General features: G+C 39.7%; 1 protein-coding gene across 8 annotated transcripts in view; it reads left to right on the plus strand.

Moving 5' to 3' along the window:
- The window catches only part of TTC39B (tetratricopeptide repeat domain 39B), a 79,378-nt gene that overhangs the window by 11,665 nt on the left and 45,390 nt on the right, over nt 1-22,323 (plus strand). For 7 of the 8 annotated variants that reach the window (XM_056324287.1, XM_056324290.1, XM_056324286.1 and 4 more), the window contains one exon: nt 19,154-19,188. In XM_056324287.1, coding sequence (XP_056180262.1) covers nt 19,154-19,188 — 35 coding nt within the window. Of the gene's footprint in view, nt 1-18,679; nt 18,738-19,153; nt 19,189-22,323 lie in introns of all 8 variants that reach the window. The other variant, XM_056324292.1, reaches the window with a different exon arrangement.

Below are 22,323 nucleotides of genomic sequence, written 5' to 3' on the forward strand. Positions count from 1 at the left end.
CAGCATATTTTTTTTTAGCAGCTTTAGGAATCTGTGGAAACAAGTAAGCATTGAGCATCTGTATTTGAAAATGCCTGGAAGAGTTCAGGACAACACAATGTGCTCTTCTTCTTAGCTGTTTATATTTTACCCTTTTTCTTTTACAGGGCGGTGGTTTCCACTGTCTGCTTCTTTCTTATGTTGAGTCAAGACTGACTCTCAATTTGTAATTGCAGCTTGACTTACACTTTACAGACTTTGTTTGATCCATCCTGATATGTGCAAGATTCTTCTTTTTTAAAAAATTACAAAATTATGTGATTGATTTATTTTGTTTTCAACATAGTACATTGCATTACCAAGTCAGGTATGTTGTGGGGTGAGGACAGAGAGACTAGAACTGAAGTTTTGCTGCTTCCTGCTAAAAGCTACCCATGCGTAACATTAACTTGATTGTGGTACTAAAGACCTCATCAAAGCTTGGAAACTGTTGTATGCTAACAGATCTTTGGAGAAGGGCTTGGGAAATTCAGTAAATGTATTTTAATCTCAACTGCAAATACCTCAGCACAGTTTTTTTTTCTAGAAAACCACCACCAAACACTGACAAATCTCTTAGTAACCACTTCTGTCAGTCCTGGGCATAACTCTTGTAATGATGAAAACATACTAGTAATTCTGATACACCTTTAAAATTTTATCTGATGACAAACTTATAGAAAGCACTGCTGCTCTACTTGCTTGCACTTTCATAGATGACTGTTTCTCTTCATGGTACAAGTACAGCTGATGATACACTTCAGAGACCTCACGTTCTGTTCAGATGTGCTATTGGTATGTCACAACACTAAGATAAAACTCCAAGTTTATTATTACTATTTAAAAATAAATTATTTGAATTCTGGTCTTGGTAGGTACCAAGCAACAATAATAGAACCTGTCCCTGAAGTACATGAATGCTCTAGCAACAGCACCCCTTACTTTGATTATGCAGTTGTTTTTTTACCGTGGATTGCAGTCTATCTGACTTGAGCAATTCTTATTTTCCTGGTGTTTTTTTTTAAAACCCATAAAGCACATTGTTGTGTGAATGAGATCAAGGAAGTCTGTGGAAGTATGACAACTGAAGTTGCATTTAAGTAAGATCTTTAGATAGCCTCCTTGTATAAGCCATGCAATTCTCCATGGTAGGTAAGACACCTGTTGTCCTGAAAAAAATTACACCAGAAGAATTCCAAAGCCTACAGCCATGGTATCAATCATTATGCCATCAAAGTATAGCTGATACCCTTTCATCTAGTGAAAGTGATGGCATTTGTTTCTTAGCACTGGAATTGGGGAAAAAAATCAGTGACTGACCCTTTGTTATAAAACGGCCAGGTATTTTGGAAAGACTGGATTCAGTTCAGGATAACTCTTAAAGTTTCATGACTTTTACAAAACCAGAGACAAGATGGTTTGTGTTTTTGTTTTATTTTTTATTATTAGTTTTTTCCCCACAATTTATAGATTCTTTTGAATTTCCCACACTTGTTTATTATGAGATTGTGTCTGGCCTGTCAAGAGATAAGCACATTTCCACATTGCTTGAAGGGTAATTGCTGTTACTTCTCTTTTTTACGTTTTGTCTGATGGCTTAAAACCTTTGAAATGGTCTAGATTTATGATCCATTTTAGCATTAGAAATTTGTGTTTGCTACCTTTTTTTTTTTAACCTCCTGGTTCTTTAGCTCCCTATTTTTGAGCACTGGTTGGTTATAGTTTTTCGCTGTCTCTAATGTTGATCAGCGGGGTCAACAGCTCAGTTAAGTTGCAGCTAACGGTGCTCCCACTAAAAAGTACATATTTGATTGGGGGATGGGTTATTTCTTTGCCTTCTGTTCTGAATAAACCTGTTCTTGACATCTAAGGATTTCAGTTTTTTTAAGACTTAGTTTAGTAGCAAATACTTAGGCTTACTAATGAAGTTTATCAGGGCAAAAATAGAAGTTGTAGCACTGAAATAATGAAAGAAACACAAATGGAAAGTGTTTTTACTTGCCATGAAATAACCACTTTTGCCTGACTTATCAGTGGTCATGGTGGTAGCATATCTAATATGGAAGCAGGAAGCAGGTGAAATTAACTGTTCTTTCCATCCAAGGCCGTTTGCATGGAACAAGTGATTTAAGGAACTTCTTTTCTTTCTCATTGGCTTCTAGCTGGTTTTCCAGGAGAATCATTCTCAGCCAGCAAACAAAAAATTAGAGAGTTCGGCTGTTGTTGCTTTCAGGTCTACTATAGGTGGGTTTGTTTGTTGTGTTGTGTTTGGTTTTTTTAGTATCCCACAATATCATAATGCATAAGGTAACATAAATGAAAACTGTCAGGTTTTGCCTCATCATTTACATCAGGAACCTGACATGGGACTGAAGGTGGAAGATTAGATGAGACTGTTGAATAGATCTACCCTTGTGAAAGGGGAAGAATTGGGATCCTCCCAGCTCCAAAAAGAGCACAGATGTGTTACCTGGTGTTTGTGAAATGGATCTTCTGATCTTACAACAATGTTCTTCTTGCTTCCTAAAGGTAATGGGGTTTTTTTTGGTAGGTTGTGTTGACTCAAATGAGTCCAAGTGAGCCTCCTACCTCCTTGTGCAGTAGGATTGTATCTCTTAAAGAGATACCATATTTGTTAGCAGCAAACTATAGTGATCTTTAGTCTAGACTGAACTGAAGCTTCTGTGAAGGTTAGCCAGTCGTGGAAAGTTAAACTTCGTGAGAGATGGCTACTTCTGAGCTAGAATGGGTGAAATGTCACTAGCTGTGAAATATTAACTTTGCCAGAATTGATAAGACCAAGTTTTTTGTATTTGAGTCGTAGGGAGGCTAGTGACTTTAAAGTTGCTCGGGCCTTGGCTGCATGCAAGCAAGTTGAGAGAGTAAACATTTGTTCTGTTTCTGAGCACTGTTACTGTCTGAAAGAACCCCCAGCTTGTGTCTCTGAAACCTCTCGTGTCTTTACCTCTTCTATTGAATGAAAAAATTAACTGAAGAGTCTATTTGGAAGCTGATAGGAGTTTGCTAAATGTTTGTTGCTAATCCATATGACTGGAAGTAGGAAAGTCTTTACCAGCTTTGTGTTTCAACAGTGGTATCTTACCCATGTCCAGTGTCCTGGAAATTACAGATGTACCTAGTACTTATGCGCTATGGTTATCTGTCAGAAGAATTAAGTCTAGAAGAATGTAACAATTGTCTTACCAACTTCATAAGACTTTATAATAAATAGCATACTAAAGTTCTTTTTTATTTTAATGAGGTTTTATGTAATTCCAGTGAAACAATTCAGTGATGAAGTTTTTGTAAAAAGTTTAACTAGCTGGACACAAAGTTCTTATAAGACATGTCTGCTGCAAGAAGAATTAATTTGGTTGAGTAATCTTTCTTATGGCTAGAGAGGACCAGCTTACAGTGTCTTCCCTTACATGGTGTCTATTTTGAGAAGAGTGGTTGTGTATTGTTGCTACCTTCTCAGTCTTCTTAGTCACCTTCACATTATTCTCAATCATTCTTGATACAGTATGAAAAGGAAGATGTATCCAGCCAAGTTGCATCTGTTTGTATCTATTTTTCAGTTTAGAATTGCTTCACAATTGGTTTTGTCCAATGAAGTTGATCAAGAATAGCAACATATGCCATCTCCTCAGAGATTTTTCCATGAGGAGTGTACTTTGGTGCATTTGTACGGGACTTTGAACTCCTGAATGAGCATGTGATTTATTTGTTTTCTGTGTTGGGATTTGTTTGTTTTCCTGATGCCGCTCAAACAAATACAAACCTGAGTGACACTCCTTTGGCCTCAGGGGTGTCTGAGGGTGTGTGTGTGAGATGGAGAGAAAAGATGGTCAACTAGTTTAAAAATTAAGAAAAAAAGCTTTATTACAGCAATGAAGTTCTATGCTGCTACCCGATTCCTCTGCCTCTTAGAAGTGCTCTTTGTGCAAAAATGACTGCAGGTCAAATAGCAGGAAGGTGCCAGTGTAAACAGTAAGAGAAACCACCTTGGTGTTCAGCCAACTTTAACTGAAACTGTACTCTTGCTTTTTATGTGCAAAATGTTGGATATTTCAGTCATGAGGGAGAGGTATCATTTAAAACAGCACAAGCTCAGCCAGTTGTGTTCAGAACAAGTGAGACTGATGTCAGTTTACTAAAGTGTGGCTGCCTTGTGCCCCATCTTTAAAAGTAGTTTCAGAAAAGCATTCATCTTGTTGCTCCCTCTGTGTATCCAATCTGACCCACAATGACTGACATTGCTGAATGCAATTCCTTCAGTTGATGTTCATTCTCAGTCCTGACCTGGTTTATACAGTGTGGCTACTATGCTGTTTAAGACTTGTCCAGCTTGCACACAGCTGAAAGCCAAGTAGGAATTGTCCACTTTATCAAGTGGGCAATTTGATTAGTTGCATTTCGTTATGGCAGGTAGTTCCATTACAAACATCTGTTCTCTGTTAAAAAAAAAAGGTGGATTTTCTTTAAAGACTATGTTTTCCTATGTCTTCTGATAATTCTGAGGTGACCCGCTGCATTGAAAGGCCACTGCTTTCCAGACTGTGATGGAGAAACCCTTGTTTTGTGGGTATTGACATCTGATTTTTTAGCTAAGTGACACTGAAGTTGGATTACTAACTGATCAGCAACTCGTTACTTAACCAAATTTCTAGCAAAGCTGGATTCTACTTTCCCAACTCCTGTTTTCTTTTTGGGATATGGAGGGGTTTATCTGACCAGGTCACTGACATTAGTAAAGTTCTTGAATGTGGCTACGTGGGTAAGATTTGAGTAACTAAGTGTGAACTACTGAGCTTGATCTTTGGCTTTTGACAGCTAAGGTTCTTCATCTGCCATGGAAAACATCTAGCAAAACACAGCTCCTCCAAAACAGCCACCAATCAGCCTACTCAGCTCTCTGGAAAACCACTGATAATTTATGCAAATATTCTTGAGAATGATTTTTAAAAAGCCAATGGGTTATATTTGCAGTTCAAACCAATGAGTTTGAAATAATACATAAGCACAAAAATATGTGCATTTTTTTCTTTTAGATAAATTAATCTTGTATTTTAGCTTTTATGTAAGAATTGGTTATACTGAGAACGGAAGTTGTGCATTTCAATTCGGTTCTTGCTGCCTCAAGGCTGTTTCTGTCTCTGGGAAGAGGAAATGGTTTTCCTCTTTTGTAACAGCTACATTGTCTCCTTCCCCTTTTGAACTCTGTGTTTTTCATGTGTTTCTAGGATACAAATCATTAAGACCAGGATCCAGTGTCACAGAGGCAAATAAAATGTGTGTAGGTGATGGAGAAGAAGGGTTTGGGAGTGCCTTCTTCCTCTACTCTCCCATGTTGTTTTGCTGCCAAGACAACATTGAAACACCTTTTCTGTCATATGTTTGGGGATTTTTGACAATAAGTGTTAAGACATAGTTTAATTCCCAGGTTACTTTTCTGTTCTGCTAGTTTATAAAGTGGACTAATCTTTTCTGCAAGAAATGGCTATGTCAAGTCTAATGAATTGGTAACTAAAAGTTGCAATTTTTAAGCTCTTCATAGTAGAAAGTACTCGGTATTCTGAATAAGTATTAGGAAGTGAAAAGCATCTATGTTTGTGAAATGAAAAGAAATCTGAATGTTATTTTGCTCATCAGTGCTAATTCTTTACATGAATACTTCATTAATTAGCTCAAGATAAGTGGCATATTAGTTTCAGGGTTCTGCTGTACTGCTGAGAATTACATTCACTCTTAACACCTGGAAAAATACGCGGTCCTAGGTGATGTTTTCTCATGCCATTGTCGATTTAGGCAACAGTTGAATTCTGTCCTTATGTGACACATAAGGACATTGATCTGATGGTTAGGACATAGGAAAGGTGTCCATTACAGATTATGCTTCATAGCTCAAGTTCTTAGAATTACTTTTTGGTTTTGTTTGTGCTTGTTGTACCTGAAGTTTGTAGATGTGTGTAGACATGTTACCTTCTCTTACTGCAGATGAGTAATAAAAACAATTTTTCTTAGCTGAATGTATTTATTTTTAACTGAGCAGTATCTCAAGCTGAGCTTTCACAACTTCTAGATGAGTGAGCTTGCACTGTTCACCTCCATCATTCTTTTTGTGAAGAAGTCATTTCCGATATTTCGTGCTTCAGTGGAGTGGTTGGGGAGTGGGTGTTGGTTAAAGCAACAAGGTCAAATCCAGGTATGTGAAAAAGATACTTTGTTACAAGGAGAATGAGCATACTTTTGCTGGGAAAGCAGCATTTGGAAACTACTTGGAAAGGAATATATATGTGCATTACTGTTTTGATTCTATGAAGGGGATTCTGACAGTAAATTCGGTAGTGTAAAAGCATTGGTGGCTCAAGTTATAGCACATACAGTAATGTCAGAACTACAGAGAAATGCTCCTTGTGTAACAAAAACGGTCTTTCATGAAACTTGGCTGGTGTCAAACCTAGTAGTTTGTGCTTAGCTGAACTGTTACGCTGTGTGCTTTTCAGACTCTTAATTTGGAGACATGAAAGACAGTGTCTGTGGTTGTTCTTGCTGGTGTGCTCCAGTAGTTAGCACTCTGCCTGAAAGATGTGAATTTGAGATAGCAGAAAACAGGCATGATGAAAACTAAAGTTTACAAGAATCCAAAGAGGTTTTGCCTGGTACTGATTTTGTTTCTGTGAGTTTGTTTGTATGAGCCAGAGATAGTAAGTACTTCTGCTGTCCTGCTTTTGGTGAATCAAAGATTGGAATTTTAAGTAGCTTTTAAAGTAAATCATGTGTTATAGTTCTTAACAGAAAAGATCCCATGAAATAGTTTATCTTACATGTTTATTGATATTTAAGAAGGCTGAATTATAGGAAAGTACAAAATTTTACAGTTGAACACTAAAACTTGTTTTCTGCTGGTTGCAGATTAATTTAGGGATTATGTGCTGTCCTGGTTTCAGCTGAGATGGAGTTAATTTTCTTCTCAGTAGGTGGTGCTTGCTGTGTTTTGGATTTGGTGTGATAACAATGTTGATAAAACACAGATGTTTTTAGTTATTGCTAAGTAATGTTTATATTAAATCAAGGGCTTTTCAATTTCTCAGGCCCTGCCAGCCGGAGGGCTGAAGGGGCACAAGAAATTGGAAGGCGACACAGCCGGGACAGCTGACCTGAACCAGCCAAAGGGATATTCCATATGGTATGACATCATGCTGAATATATATAAGCTGGGGCAAGAAGAAGGAAGGGGGGACATTTGGCATTACGGCATTTGTCTTCCCAAGTAACAGTTATGTGTGATGGAGCCCTGCTTTCTTGGAGATGGCTGAGCACCTGCCTGCTGATGGGAAATGGTGAATTAATTCCTTGCTTTGCTTTGCCTGCATGTGCGACTTTTGCTTCCTCTATTAAACTGCCTTTATCTCAGCCCACAAGATTTTTTACTTTTATCCTTCCGATCCTCTCCCCCATGCCACTGTGGGGGGAGTGAGCAAGTGGTTGCGTGCTGCTTAGTTGCCAGCCAGGGTTAAACCGCAACAAGTTAACAACAGGAGTTCATATTGAATTTATTGTCAAAATGACCTTTCTGTCTGTCTTAGGATTGTTGCTTTCCATAATACAACCTTAACCTGTGTGTTTGATTTCTTTGATTTTTACATGGGCATCTCCTTATTTGAGACTGACTTAACCATACCAATCTCTTAAAGGGAGTGTAATTTTTCTTATTCTGATGTGTGTTCCACTGATTCTTATGGGTGAACATTTCATTGGCGTTATGTTCATTCTGAGAGTATTGATTAAAAATTGCATTGAACAGAAAGAAGCCTTGGAGAAATTCTGTTAGAAACAATTGCTGTCTTCCACTGATAACTGCTTTTCCTCTTGGTTACTCAGCTAACTCTTAACATACTATATGTTTTATCAGATATCTCTTAGAAGCTAGATCAGCATAGCATGTAAAAAAAGGGCTTGTCAAGTCTGAAGAGTTTGTCTTTACAGTTCCTTCCATGAAGAGAGGTTTTTAATATTCTCAGATCATAATTTTTTGTTCCAACTGTGTCAACTCTGCTGCAATTATTTCTTAATTAAATACCATTTTTGTGGCTTTTTATTTTGGTGGGGTTTTTTGTCTTGTGTTTTGCTTTTTTCCTGAGATTGTTGTGATGTTAACCAGTTCACAGTAACTGAGGTCTTGCAGTTGCTTGTTGCTTGTTGTGATGGTAGCACTGGGCTGTTCTAGCAATTCTTTTGCTAAAGTTTCAGATTCTACTTGAAAGACTAAGAAAATCCCAGTATTTTTATAATGCAAATGGAAAATGCTGACAAGAAGTGTGTACTGGGAGTCAGCTTGCAAGTCTGGGGGATTTGCTAATTTTGTTGCTGTTTATTGGGGAGATTTTCCAGCCTCTGTTAGCAGTTCTCAATTAAGTCAACTAAGGGAAGAGATGGTATATTGTCCTCTTGTATCCTTGAGTAATATTCTTAGGATCTTGCATACTGCTATAAAATCCTCTGAAGTTTTAAATGCCCAGTGATTTTAAGTTGTTGCTTCTGTGGGCCTGGAGTTTAAAACTCTTAGCCACCAGTTTCTTTGATTTAATTTTTAATGTATTCCTGGCTAAGGCTAATAAATATTTATGTTGCTAGAACAAAAAAAAAAAGAGTATGTACCTCGACTTTGTTCAAAAAATATATATTTTTAAAAAAAAATTCTGTCCCATTTTGGTAATAGAACTGTATGGTGGCTACTGACTTGCAGAAACTGTCTGGAAGCTGGTTCCATTGTACAAACAAAGTTCATATGGAAGGCCCCTCTTCCATAGTCTTGGTATGAGTCTAGTATGAGTGTTGTAAATCAGTTCCTCCTTACACCTCCCCCATTCTCTCCCCATGGTCAAACTTTTTTCCCTGTATTCAGTATTATCAAGGAAAGAGATTTAGTCCATATGCCCCCACGCACTGTGTAGACTGTTGCCGTTTCAGCTAGGTCTGGGCAGTTTTAGCCAGAGGTAGTAGAGCGCATCTCCCTGGCATTAGGAAACTGCTTCTGAGCTTGTCAACCAAGTTTAATTAAAAATCCCTTAATTCTTGTAAAATTAATCCCTGTACAGAATGAAGTTAACTCTTGGTGACTGGTCACAAGTGGTGCTCCTCAGGGCTCAGTCCTGGGGCCAGTCCTGTTTAATGTCTTCGTCAGTGATCTGGATGGGGGGACTGAGTGCACCCTCAGTAAGTTTGCAGGTGACACCAGGCTGGGGGGAGTGTTGCTGTCCTTAGGGCGGGCAGGCTCTGCAGAGGGATCTGGGCAGGCTGGAGCGATGGGCCGAGGCCATTCCTGTGAGGTTCAGCAGGGCTCAGTGCCGGGTCCTGCCCTTGGGTCACAGCAGCCCCACACGGCGCTACAGGCTGGGGCAGAGCGGCTGGAAAGGGCCTGGTGGGAAAGGGCCTGGGGGTGCTGGTCCACAGCCGGCTGGGCGTGAGCCAGCAGTGTGCCCAGGTGGCCAAGGCGGCCAGCAGCACCCTGGCTGGTACCAGACACAGTGTGGCCAGCAGGACCAGGGCAGCGATGGTCCCCCTGTACCGGGCACTGGTGAGGCCACACCTCGAACGCTGTGTTCAGGTTTGGGCCCCTCACTGCAAGAGGGCCATGGAGGTGCTGGAGCGTGGCCAGAGAAGGGCAACGGAGCTGTGCAAGGGTCAAGAGAACAAGGCTTATGAGCAGTGGCTGAGGGAACTGAAGCTGTTTAGTCTGGAGAAGAGGAGGCTCAGGGGGGACCTTAGTGCTCTCTGCAACTACCTGACAGGATGCTGTAGACAGGGGGGTGTCAGTCTCTTCTCCCAGGTAAGAAGTGTCTGGATGCAGGAGCGGTCAGGAAACTAGGACCATGCATGGCAATCAGCTGAGGGGAGTGTGCTCGAGCTTGTCTAGACAGCAATCAACATGATGAGGCGTGTTTGCAGAGCGCAGGGTAGTGGGAGACGGATGGCACCAAGGAAAGGTAACACCTTGTGGTTAATTGCTGGTAGTTAACCACCAATCAGGGATTGCCTAGTATGCAAGGCTTAGCTTCAAGAACCAATTAGTTTAAAACGCGCAGCCTTTGAAAGTGTATATAAAGTTGTGCTCCTGTACAATAAACCGACATTTGCTTGCATCAAGCTGCGTCCCGTCTCTTCATTCGCCGCAAATTGGTGACCCCGACGTGATGCGTTTAAGGATCTAACGTGAAGGGCTCTCGAATCGCCTATCTGAGCGACATGCAGCGAATCCCACAGAACTTTGAATGATCTGCTGAAAGGAAGCAGGAGCCGGCCAGAAATCCCTCCGGAGGTGAGAGGTGAGCTGTGGGAAATCCGTAATGGGGAATCAGGCTTCGTCCCCAGAAAGAGACGTATATGGACTCATAAAGGGTCTTCTAGTCAGATCAGAGAGTCCGTGCCTCAGTCTCCTCAAATGGTGACCCCTATGGTGGTGTTCCGAAGCCTTGGAAGAATAAGGACGGAAAAAAGACAGCTCGTGGAAGAGGGCTGCGTTCCGGAGGAGACGGCTTGGCTGAACGATCGTCTTACTGTCTGGACCAGGTGGACAACCTAAACCCCGAGGATAACGCCTGTATGCATCGAGACAGGTGAGCAGCCAAGAAACCTTAGAGACTTTGAAAGAATGAAAGTGTGTACATACAGCAGCCAATTGTAAGATGCTGCCGCGGAGGGGAACTCCGTGTCGGGAATGCATTTAACATCTTGGTGGCAAATTCTGACTACTCTTTGCCAAGTGTGGACTAATTCTACTAACGGTGCTAAACCAGAGGAAGCTGTAAATTCCACCGACAGCGCGACTCTTCTCAAGACACCGTCAGCGACGGCGATTCTGTCCACACCTCCTCTGCCCCCAAAGCTTCTATCACTGATTGCAGCGACCTTCACAACACAGGAGCAAGCACGGGAACAGGACAACTCGGACAATGGTTTCATTGACTCTGATAAACCTTTTGATCCAGGTCCTATAGATCTGGAAAAGGAGCTAGACCTTTCCCCCACCCCCTTGTCTCTCCTGATGCATTGATTGTATTTTGGGGGAGGGTGAAAGGGGGTCTGAGGGATTGGTGGCAGGAATGCAAGTGGGAAACACTTCAGTGATAGGTTTTGGGAGTCGCTATGGCATGTTCGGTATTTTGTCAGACAAATCAACCTGCAGAGTGGCAGCCTGTGCAATACGAGGCTGTTAAAGGGTTAGGCAAAGCAGTGCGGGAAGGGAGGATTCATAATACATTTGCTATGTCTCTTCTTGAAGTGATGGCAGAGCCTTATACACTCACACTGCATGATTGGAAGTTACTGCTTTGTATGGTACTAACTGATACAGTATATGATGTGGTTATCTGATTTTTGTGAGCTATGTGTAGTGGCCTTGACTGAAAACCTTAATCGGGGAATTGCTGTTAACTATGAGCAGTTAGCTGGAGCAATTACCTGTGCCTATTCTGTGACTCAGGCAAGGTATCCCAGGGACAACTGTTTGCAAATGAATGAGATGGCTATTAAAGCAGGATGCAGGAGTCTTGCCACAGTCTTGCAGGGTCCTAGAGAGTCACTAACTTTAATACTAACTTGATTGATTGGCTTCAGAATATTTTGCAACAAGTCGAACATCAGGAAGCTCAAGGGTTGCTTTTAAAACAACTAGTTGTGATAATGTCAATGAAAATTGTAAATGGGCAACTTTCACAATCGCAACCCCAACATGTGTCAAATGATTGTAACGCAGAACTCACAGCAGACTGTAATTCTCAGGCTGAGTTCTGGAATGCAGCATAACACATTTTTGCTTCTCTGATCTCTTCTGTAAGAATAGTACACGCTCTTAACTTGCTTAGTAAATTAGGCTGCTAGCTTGCTAAACAAAGTAATACTACAAATACTATTTTTTTTTTCTGGCTTATTAATAGATGTTGATTCTGTCCATCATATGTTGCTACAGAACCGAGTTGCTATTGATTTTTATTATTGGCACAGGGACACAAGTGTGAAGACTTTGATAGGATGTTACATGAATCTGAGTGACCACTGTGAATTAATTTACAAAAGTATACAAAACTCAAAAGCCTTAAAACAAAGATCTGCAACAGAGCCAGGGGCGGGATGCCTTTGGTCTCTTCTCACGGCTGGGAAACTTTGGCCCATGACTCAAAAGTATTACAGGTTTTATTATAATTATCTTTAACCACCTTATTGATGTTTGCCTTATGTCTCCCATACCTTTTTTTCCTGTATTCAGTGTTTAGTTGATTGTAACATAAATCAGGTCATGGTCACCCAGCTACACACACCTTTTGCCTTGTCGCAATTAACAAGCAAAAAAGAGGAGGATAGAGAATGTCTGAAGAGAGATATAGGAGAAGAAGCTGGAGAATATTTGACCTAACAAGAGATGAGAGAACAGCTGGGTATTGTGAAGGAGAATAGGAAAGATAAACATGGTTATCTAGTGTTTAATAGGTGTCTGCACGCTTGTAGTGATATATAGCCATGTAACTACATGAACGGTTTCTGCCCTGAGCCTGGTGGAGCATACAGCTGCGGTTTGTGTCCGGGCTCAGAGATGTAAACAGGGGCTTCTCTGTTATGGTAAAAGTGTCTCTCTTTGCATAAAAAAGAGAGGGAATGAAGGGAATGACCCCAGAGGTATGTTCAGAGAAGGCATGCGATGTTTCGAACTTTTTGAGTGAACCAGTTCTTGTTTGGTGTGCCCTTCCATCTATGTATAATGTTAATCCAAAAGAAGCTGATATTGTTTACACTTTGTCGATAATTGTCTTTCTGTAGATGCTAATGTAGTAGGAGGCTATGATGGGAACGTGTCGCAGCGGTTCTTCTCTTATCCAGAGTAACAGCAGGGAAAGCATTAAAGAGTTAAATCACCTTGTTTGGTAGGCAGTTAAGAATGTGAGTCAAAATTGCCACTGCTTTTTGTTGTTGGTTCAAGGACATGGCTGTGAGGATTTTGATGGTATGTGCTGCGTGGATTTTAGGCGCCCCATTGCAGCAACATGTTATCAAAATCTGAGAAAATTTCAGCCTTTTTAGCATTCATTCACTCAATTGGCAGTATTGTTTGTTTGCTATTACCTTGGTTGTCATGTTTGCAAGGGCCCTGCAGAACGTGGCAAACCTGGTACTAGCTGTTCAAAAACAAAAAGGGGAAATTGTAAAATTGTACGGAACAAAGACAGTGGGTTATTTTGACATTGATAATATGTCTTAGTTGGTTTTTTATTTGTTCTATTACTTGTGCCTTGTTTTTGCTCGGTTTCAGGGGTTCTTTTGTGCAACAGGAAGGGGGAGATGCAGGAGCGGTCAGGAAACTAGGACCATGCATGGCAATCAGCTGAGGGGAGTGTGCTCGAGCTTGTCTAGACAGCAATCAACATGATGAGGCGTGTTTGCAGAGCGCAGGGTAGTGGGAGACGGATGGCACCAAGGAAAGGTAACACCTTGTGGTTAATTGCTGGTAGTTAACCACCAATCAGGGATTGCCTAGTATGCAAGGCTTAGCTTCAAGAACCAATTAGTTTAAAACGCGCAGCCTTTGAAAGTGTATATAAAGTTGTGCTCCTGTACAATAAACCGACATTTGCTTGCATCAAGCTGCGTCCCGTCTCTTCATTCGCCGCATCTGGACAAGAGGGAATGGCCTCCACTTGGGCCAGGGGGAAGTTCAGATTGGGTCTTTGGAACAGTTTCTTCATTGAAAGGGTGGTCAAGCATTGGAACAGGCTGCCCAGGGAGGTGGTGGAATCACTATCCTTGGAGGTGTTTAGAAAACACATAGATGTGGGGCTTAGGGACATGGTTTAGAGGTGGACTTGGAAGTCCTGGGTCAGTGGCTGGACTTGATGATCCTAAAGGTCTTTTGCAACCTAAACAATTCCATGATTATACGGTAATTTTCATGTGAACACAGTGAAGGATGTGTTTTACTTCCTGTTGGTTTGAGAAATTTTGATCTCTTAGTGGAGCCTTTATGTAGAATCCAGCCACTGACTTCCAAATGGGCTGTGGTGCTTCCCACAGACAGGTGTAGGCAGAAAGTGTGCAGGGTGGCATGGCTGTTGATAGAGGCTGTGTTTGCTGTCTATCACCTTCACCTAGCATTCATTTTTTGAGGGGAAGGATGGTATGGGGCTGAATTACAGAAGACAAAAATAATTACATGTACTCATATTTGAACAGAAATTTGGATAAAAGTATCAGGATAAAAACGTCTCGGTGTATGTGTACTTGATAGATATGTAACTGTCTTCATAGATCCCCGTGCTTTGCAATATCTTAGTATGTGGGCTTTCCAGGGAAGGGAGTTACTGTTAAATTTATGGTTCTTCAAATCTTTTTTTTTTTTTTTAAACTGTGCTCTATTTAGTACCTGCAAAACAAAGTTGTGGCTAGGCAGGTGTAAATGTGGTATAGCAACAGTATTTAATTTTGGTTAGTATTATTTCACCATCATGTGTGGTCTCGTTTGTCTGTTGATTCAATGTGCAGCCTTACTAATCTTATGTTGATACTTCTGAGATAAGGCTGCGCCTCCCCCCAGCCTGCCCAATCCAGTATGGACTTCAAATCATGGCTAGTGTTTCTAGATACTATTTGACTTAGTTTTCTGAAGTTATGTTGTTATCAGTGGGGAGAATCTAGATCGTTAATAAATTGGTAATAATCAAGGCAAGCAGTTGTTCCACTTTCCACCACTGTATTACAGCAGTATAGTCACTGATGAACATGCTATAGTAGTTTAAAGGTCTCACTTGCATGTTGTTTTTCATGAGGCTTTGCAGGTGAATTGTGGTTGGCTGTGAGTGGTTTCCGCTTTTATTGCTAAAGAAACTGTGGTCAGTTTTTCTGCAGTAATACAGTGCCCATTTATGTCGCTGTCTGACTTTCTTGGATTTGCAATACATGAATTGTCTCCAAGTTGTGTAAACTTAATTCTTTTCACACCTGCTCACATCTTGAAAATGATGCATCGTAAAGATGTGAAACACTATAGTGATCTACCAGAAAAAATGAAGATGATCTAATTCAAGAAAACAGTAATTTGGAGACATTTTTACTTTGTCAAATCTTGTACCATTTTTTTCCTTAAATTTGCGGAAAAGTCTGAATCAGTTTGTCATGCCATCTAATGGAAGTTTTACTTACATTTGTGTGAAATTCTTGGATGGATGTTCTCTGGAACTGCAGCATTAGCCAGCATTGTATACTAAGAGACTGTTGTTTAAGTGATACTTTTGGTACCGATGTTAATGTTAATATATTTCTTTTGAGTAGAATGCCTGGAAAAAAAAGCTGTGTTACCCTTTTTGTGGATTTAATTGCAGTTTGTATTTTCTGAAGATTTCTGATGAAACAAGGACATCCTGGAGCAGGACCTCTGGGACTTGCTGCAGGATGGACCAGAGTCAGGTGAAGGAAATGAATGAAGGACTGTTAAAACCTCAGTCTCTGTCAAGTCTCCCCAGCCATGTAAATAAAGGAAATTGTATTCCTATGCTAATACTGCTGAAGTGTAGAGGTCACAAATATGGCTGATATAGTTGCACATGACTTTAGGCTTGAAAGAGTTTTTGTACGGCCTATCATCAGTTATTTATTTAAATTAAGTAACCTGCTTTTCTGTAGACTGAAATGAACAAGCGCCTCTAGAAATTTATGACATTTCAGCTGTAGCAGCTGGAAGTTGCAGTGTTGGGATGAGCAGTTTAGGATGGGAACTTTACTAGGCTTTAACCAAATGTGCAAGAATGTGTCTATCCATGTTTTTGGGCTGCTTCTGAACTGTGAAGAATGGATAAACTTTATCAATGACTTGATCATTTTTTTTATTGATATAACACATTATGCATACCTATACACATTTGTATATTATATACAGCTTGAAGTCTTCAGGGTGCTCTCTGTATTTTGTGTAACACTTCACTTTTTTTTTTTTCCCTCTTCCCCCCCCCCCCTTCTTGAACAGTCTTGATTTGGAAGTAAATTTTAACAGACTGCTGGGGAAAAGTGAATATGTTCTGAGTATTTCTGAAACCTTTCATATTTCGGTATGGATGTGGTGAATCCCAGAACTTCATCTAGGAGGAGCTGTTCTGAGTACTTCAATTCAGTCTCTTCCCTTACATTTTAGGATTAGAGAACTTTTTTTGCTGTAATAGGCATGGAATGGAGTAGAGGATGACTGCTTCTCTTTTAGTGCCTTCAACTTTCTTCTATATATAGGGAATCTGTGAGTGTGTAGAGCCAACTACAAACTTGTGTGAGACAGTTAAGGACATGAAAACAAGCTTATCAAGTTGATTGCCTTCTAATACATACCCATTTTGCATGTGATGGGAATGGTAAAGCATGGAGAACTTCAGAAAAACTGCTTTTTTTTAGCCTGGAAGAAGTCACCTTCAGCAATGTTTTTAGCTCTATTGACAGTCTCTTCAGAGGCTGTGATTATTCCCAAGAATACTAAGTTTATAGTTAATCTTCTAATGTTTAGACGTGTTTCACCAGTGTGAATAGCAGGGAGCAAAATTCAGTAGCAGCCAGGCAGAGGTGGCCCTTACCTAAACAGGCTGTGAGTTACCTCTCCCTTTCTTCTTGTATGTAGCTGCTGCTCTTGGGTTTGAAAGAGGTTCATGTCACAGATATTTTTACAACTTTATTGTTACTGTTCTTTGTAAGTTCCTGACAGTTAAACGTACTGTGACTTTTGCTTGTCAAGTTTGTTCTCTTAGGAAAAATGGAGGTGTGCTCAAAAAGCTGTCAGTGTGTTTTGTTTGTTTGTTTTTCTGAATATCTCCTCTTGTCTCTAGAAGTGGCTCCAGGAGGCAAACAGTTTTCAGAGAAGCACTCTTCTAGAAGACTGATGATTTCTGTCAGTGTCTGGGGGAGACATGAGTAACAAGGTTTCTGTCCAGGGTGTTTGTTCCTGTTGGTTTCTGTTCAGCTTTTCAAAACTCAGTTCAGCTCTACTGAGATCAGGCTTCATTTTATTGGCCTCTGAAGTTGATTACTGTGTTCTTCATGGTAGGTCTTGTTCTGCCCCCTATAGTATCGTCAGCCAGCAAATTTAGCTTGAAAGAGAGCATTTGGGCAGTCTGTTAATAACATTTATTTAAATATATTCATGTTACTCCTTGGTAGTGGCAGCTGGAGGCAATAAAGAACATGCAATTGCAGTGGTTTAAAACTGACATAATAGTATATTCTATCTGTGAAGGATGAAGTTTGTCCTTTTGCAATAGTTAGGTTTTTTTCTTCAGAATAAATTTTTTTCCTCAGTTAAAAATACAAGTAAAGTAATGTTTTCTGGAGGGTGGATCACGGTCCCATAGTGTACTGCTGAATTTTTCTTGTCCCAGAGAAACAGTATCTAATGCATCATTATAATGCTTGATATTTATCAGCTGCATTTTCTGGTGAGTTTGCTGAGAAATGCAAAATGAATGAAGCGAAGGTCTGTCTTCTGAAGTGTTGCTTGAATGTTAGCTTCAATCTCGTGTTATCATGCTTGAGGTAATTACCACCAAAACACTAATCCTCCACCTTACTGCCAGTGAGTCTAACAATATTCCAAGTGTGTGGGTTGTCTTAGCTGAGTGGACAGTCTTGAAGTAAGCTGCAGTTGGTGTTTTGAGAAGGCACTTAAAGTTGTTTCTTCTGTTAGTGTTGGTTTTGGTTTGAAAACTTCTTTTTGGAAGCTTTGATGCAAGCGCTGTAGTGCTTGTATTGGTGGTTACATACCTTGAGGATGCTCTGTGAGATTTGTATTATCCTTTGCACACCAAGTCAGTGTTATTCCTGGGATATGTTACAATTTGGAACAATTTGTTCCATCATGCTTCCAGTTTTTATGATGGAAAGAGTAGCCATAAATGGGAAACAACTAAGTCCTTGAACAGAAACTAAGGTAGCAGTCTTTGGCTTGGAAAATGGATGATCTGGATAATAAACCAAAGATTTTTTCAGTGTCTTAAGTGTCAAGGAAAGAGCAAGTGTGAATAGATTCTTCACTGTGTTTCAGTTGAAAAGCTAGAGAATGTTAAACAAAGGTAGTAGGAGCCAGGTTCAAGTAGAAATTATTATTTGCACAAAATGGCTGGCAGACTTGTGAAATTCCTTGCTGAGGTCATTACCTCTTAAATAAGAAGTGTACATGGGATCACAGGGAGACTGGACCCGTACTTGCAACAGAGATCTACTGAAAATCACTAGATGGACAAACCACTTTAAGGCCTGGAATCCCCTGAGTTGCCATAAGGCTGCAAAGTGTGGGGTCAAGGGAAAGATGCAGGAGGGAGGGCTGTTTGCCCTGTTGCCTCTGCTATGCACTTCTACAGACCAGTTTTGGAAACTGGATAGAAAAAAAGATGATCCTTGAATTGAACCACTCTTATGTCTGTGTATCTCTAATTTGAAATTTGAACCTAGGTTTGAATCTAGGTGGAAAGATATATCTTCCAGATGTTGACCAAACTGGTCACATAACTCCTGCTAATGCATGAGCTGGCTGTATATGCATGTCATCTATAATGCATCCTGGACCTAGTATATATACTCTAGCCAACCTGCATATCAGCTATACACTTAAAACACTTCATTTTTTATTTTTTTTAATGTGTAGATACACTGGTCAGCTAGTCCATCCTGGATGCATCAGATGGGCTGCACGAACTCCTGAGGTATAAGTCTGCATTGCTCTCTGTGATTTACATGGTGGAATTTTTGGAGTCTGAAAAGGAAGAGGTCTTTGGTTTAAGTTAGCTGTAGTCAGATGTACTGGGCCTACAGGAAATGTGTGTGTCTGGGTAATGCTTTGCACTGAAAGCGTAACAATAAGCCAGTAGACTGTGAATGTTCTGATTATTACTGTACTATATTATTACTGTATAATATTACTACTACCACATTATTCTGTATTATAATATAATGTGTTATCTATACTAATATGCTATTATATATTTTATTATTATATAATACTATTAATTTATTACTGTAAGTTGCAGAATTAAGTGCTATCTGGTAATGATAACATTCTGCTGTGTTACAGAGTTTCAAATCACATGCACATTTGATTCAGTTTTCTTTTCTTTTGCAGGAAAATTTTGAAGATGCTTTTGAAAACATCCCTGTGTAAGTAGAGTTGTTTAAAATGTGTATGCTTTTATTAAAACTACTTATACAGCAATGAAATACCATATGCACACCATTCCAGGGAAGCATAATTTTATATGCGCTGACTACATTTGCATTTTCCAGCACATTTAAGATCCCCAGGAGCTGGGAAATGGAAGTGTAATTAGGTTGATACATGTGATGAAGTATTTGTCAACAAATGTGAAAGTTGTAAAGGATTAAAAATAGCATATTTAGTAACTTCTGGTCACATAGTGATAGCTCTGAACATCCTGCATGGTAAAAAAAAAAAAAAAAAAAAAGACAGCACAGCATTAGAGGAAAAGCTTTCTAAAACAGTTCTAGACCCAAGAGCAGTAGCTTTAGACTGAATTTAATTGCCAAAATATCCATGGCCTTGGCAAATTATACATTACAGGTTTGATAGACCCTGTATTTGTATCTTACCTAGAGTAGTAAGGTCTGTTCTCCATGTAAAACTTTAGTTGAAAAATTAAACTTAGCACTTCCTGAGGCTCAGAAGGAAGGAAATGAGAAGTTTTCAACATGAGTATATCAGATTCTTATGTTGATTACTTTTTCTTTCTTTGACTCTAGCATGTATGATCTCTGCTGTATGATCAGTTAACTTCTCTTTCTGGCACTTGTTTCTCTCAGGACAGGGAAGAAAGTGACTCTAATATTTACTTTATGAGAATATTTATCCAACACTCACTCCTGTGAGGGTGGTGTTTTGTTGTTTTTATTGATAGCTGAGCTGGGCATGAACGTTTATTATTGGCATGCAGAGATTTGAGTTGTTCTTCCTGAATCTCTCTTCTGTGCTCATAGCTGTCATATAGAGACTTTTTATAGTGTAGAAGTTAGACTGGTGGTAGTTTATTCTGCCTGGTATTGCTTCTGTCTGTAATAATCATTATACAGAAGAGTAAATGCAGGATGATGGAGAGAATATTAGTGGGACAGAAATAGTGTAGTTTACTTGTCTCTAGCTGAACGTCTCTAACTGTGGTTGACGTCCTCGCCCGCTGGCCAAAAATGCAATGCATGTGCTGTTACATTGTTGCCTGATTCTGGTATATGCATATTCTAAAACTAACTTCCATTTGTTCGGGTTTGACAGCCTTTAGTTCAGCCTGTTTCAGTAACATAGGACCACCCACAGTTCTTGTTCAGATGGTCCTACACAAGCGGAAGAGATAGTACGACGTGAGTAACTACATTGGCTAAGCTCTTGCTCATCCTTGCAGATGTCCTCACGACCTGCTTACCTCTCCTGTCACCCAGCTGTACCTGTGCCCTCCTTGCTCCTGGATGGGCAACAGATGGCTTGATTTTTCAGCAGGCCAACAAAACAGAATATTCAGTATTACACTGTAGCCTTTCCCTCAGTGGGTATCCTTCAGGTATTTTTGCACTCTCTAAATATTAATTTTAATTGTTTTTTGAGACCACTGTGTCTGTACCAAATCTGGCTGATTGAAACAGGCCAATAGGTTAAAATATTAAGAGTGTGATTGGACAGTGGACATAATTATGTATGTTGTTTCCTTTGAAAATGAGGTTCATAGAGAGGCAGTTCTGTTTGTGTATTTGAGCAGTAAGAGCAGGATAATCTCAGCTGGAATACTTGATGCTGATAACTTGCTCTATGTTTAGACAATTAGCAGCTCTGCAGTTACAGAAATTATATAGAAATGTGTGTATTCTTTTGTATCTGTGCAGGATTCTTCACTTGATTAGACTCTATTCTTTTGAAGGTACAGCTGTTTTTAAAAAGTATGGAAGGAACTGAACCTGCCTCACCCCCCTTGGGTCTTTTTGTGGAAGTCTTATCTTCCTTCAAACTCTTTTGAGTGTAGTTTTCGAATGACAGTGGTAGTTTGCCTGAGGGAAAGCCTTTCCCAAATCTAGTGCCACGTGGTTAATTCTAGACAGGGAAAGGTCAGGAATAATGGTAGCTTTTCTGTTAATAACAGAGTAGTATAGTAGTCATATTATTCAATGGTGACATTGAAACAAACAATGATCTTGAACATTATCAACAGCAAAATCAAAAAGTTTCTTTTAAAATTCTCCAATGTATCAATGTTTCAATCTCTTTTATTTTGGATAAGAAAGTCGCATCATTACAGCTCTGTGATGATATACATAGCATAGGTTTGAGTGGCTTATTGCAGTTTGCTTATACCCAATTGAATTTAATTAAAATGGACCTTTTTATAGAGAATTGTGTCTACAAAGACTGTTGATGTTTACTTATGAGATCATAGCTGGTTCAGATTTTGTCAGATAACTTGTTGGTTTAGAGAATTTGGAAAGAATGTGTGGGAACCATGTCTTGATAGTATTTCGTACATCATTCTAATTCTTCATGTAAAACATGTATAGAGTAACACTGCTCTGTGTATTGCTCCAGTAAATGCTAGCAAATGGGTTTGCTAATCTAGCTTGGCTTTAACTGGCTTTGTTCCTTAAATATTATCACTTAACTGTAGATACCAGGTTGTGCAGGTTAGATGTTAAAAGGGTAACTAGTTACCTTAATAGGGTAAAATCGTGCCCTAAATCTCTAGTGCTGGCTGTTGTATATGAGGACAGGTCCAGGAGGAAATAAGTCTTTGCTCCGATTGTCTAAATGGATTAGATTCTTTATCTAGACTCTTGTGATCATCTACTCATGGTGGAAACTGTAGGTATACACATCAGCTTTGAAACAATTTTTGTAATAAGCCTAAAATACTTGCTTTGTAGAAATGTGGAAAGACCATTAAATGGAGTTCCACCTGTAAATGAAGTTCTTTACTCACTGGCTCTAAAGCCAAAGAAAGGTAGATTAGTCTGCCATTTTGCTTAATTAAGCAAGCAGTAGTATTTCACCCACTATCCTCTCTGTCAGGGAGTTACTAAGTTTTTGAAGTGTGGGCTTGGTAGTAACTTTTGATACAGCATCTTCAACCTTACAGAGAGGATAGGTGGGATATATGTGAAAACAGATTTGCCATTACATGGTTGTGTTAACTGAGAATTGGTTTCGGATTGGCGTATTGTGTTGTAAAAGGAACCAAATAACTGGAGACAAATGGTTTGTTCTGTTTTGGAAATTCAGGTGTCTGCCAGGAGGTTTTGTGA

The sequence above is a fragment of the Falco biarmicus genome, chromosome Z (genome assembly GCF_023638135.1).
Source record: "Falco biarmicus isolate bFalBia1 chromosome Z, bFalBia1.pri, whole genome shotgun sequence".
Classification (NCBI taxonomy): Eukaryota; Metazoa; Chordata; class Aves; order Falconiformes; family Falconidae; genus Falco; species Falco biarmicus.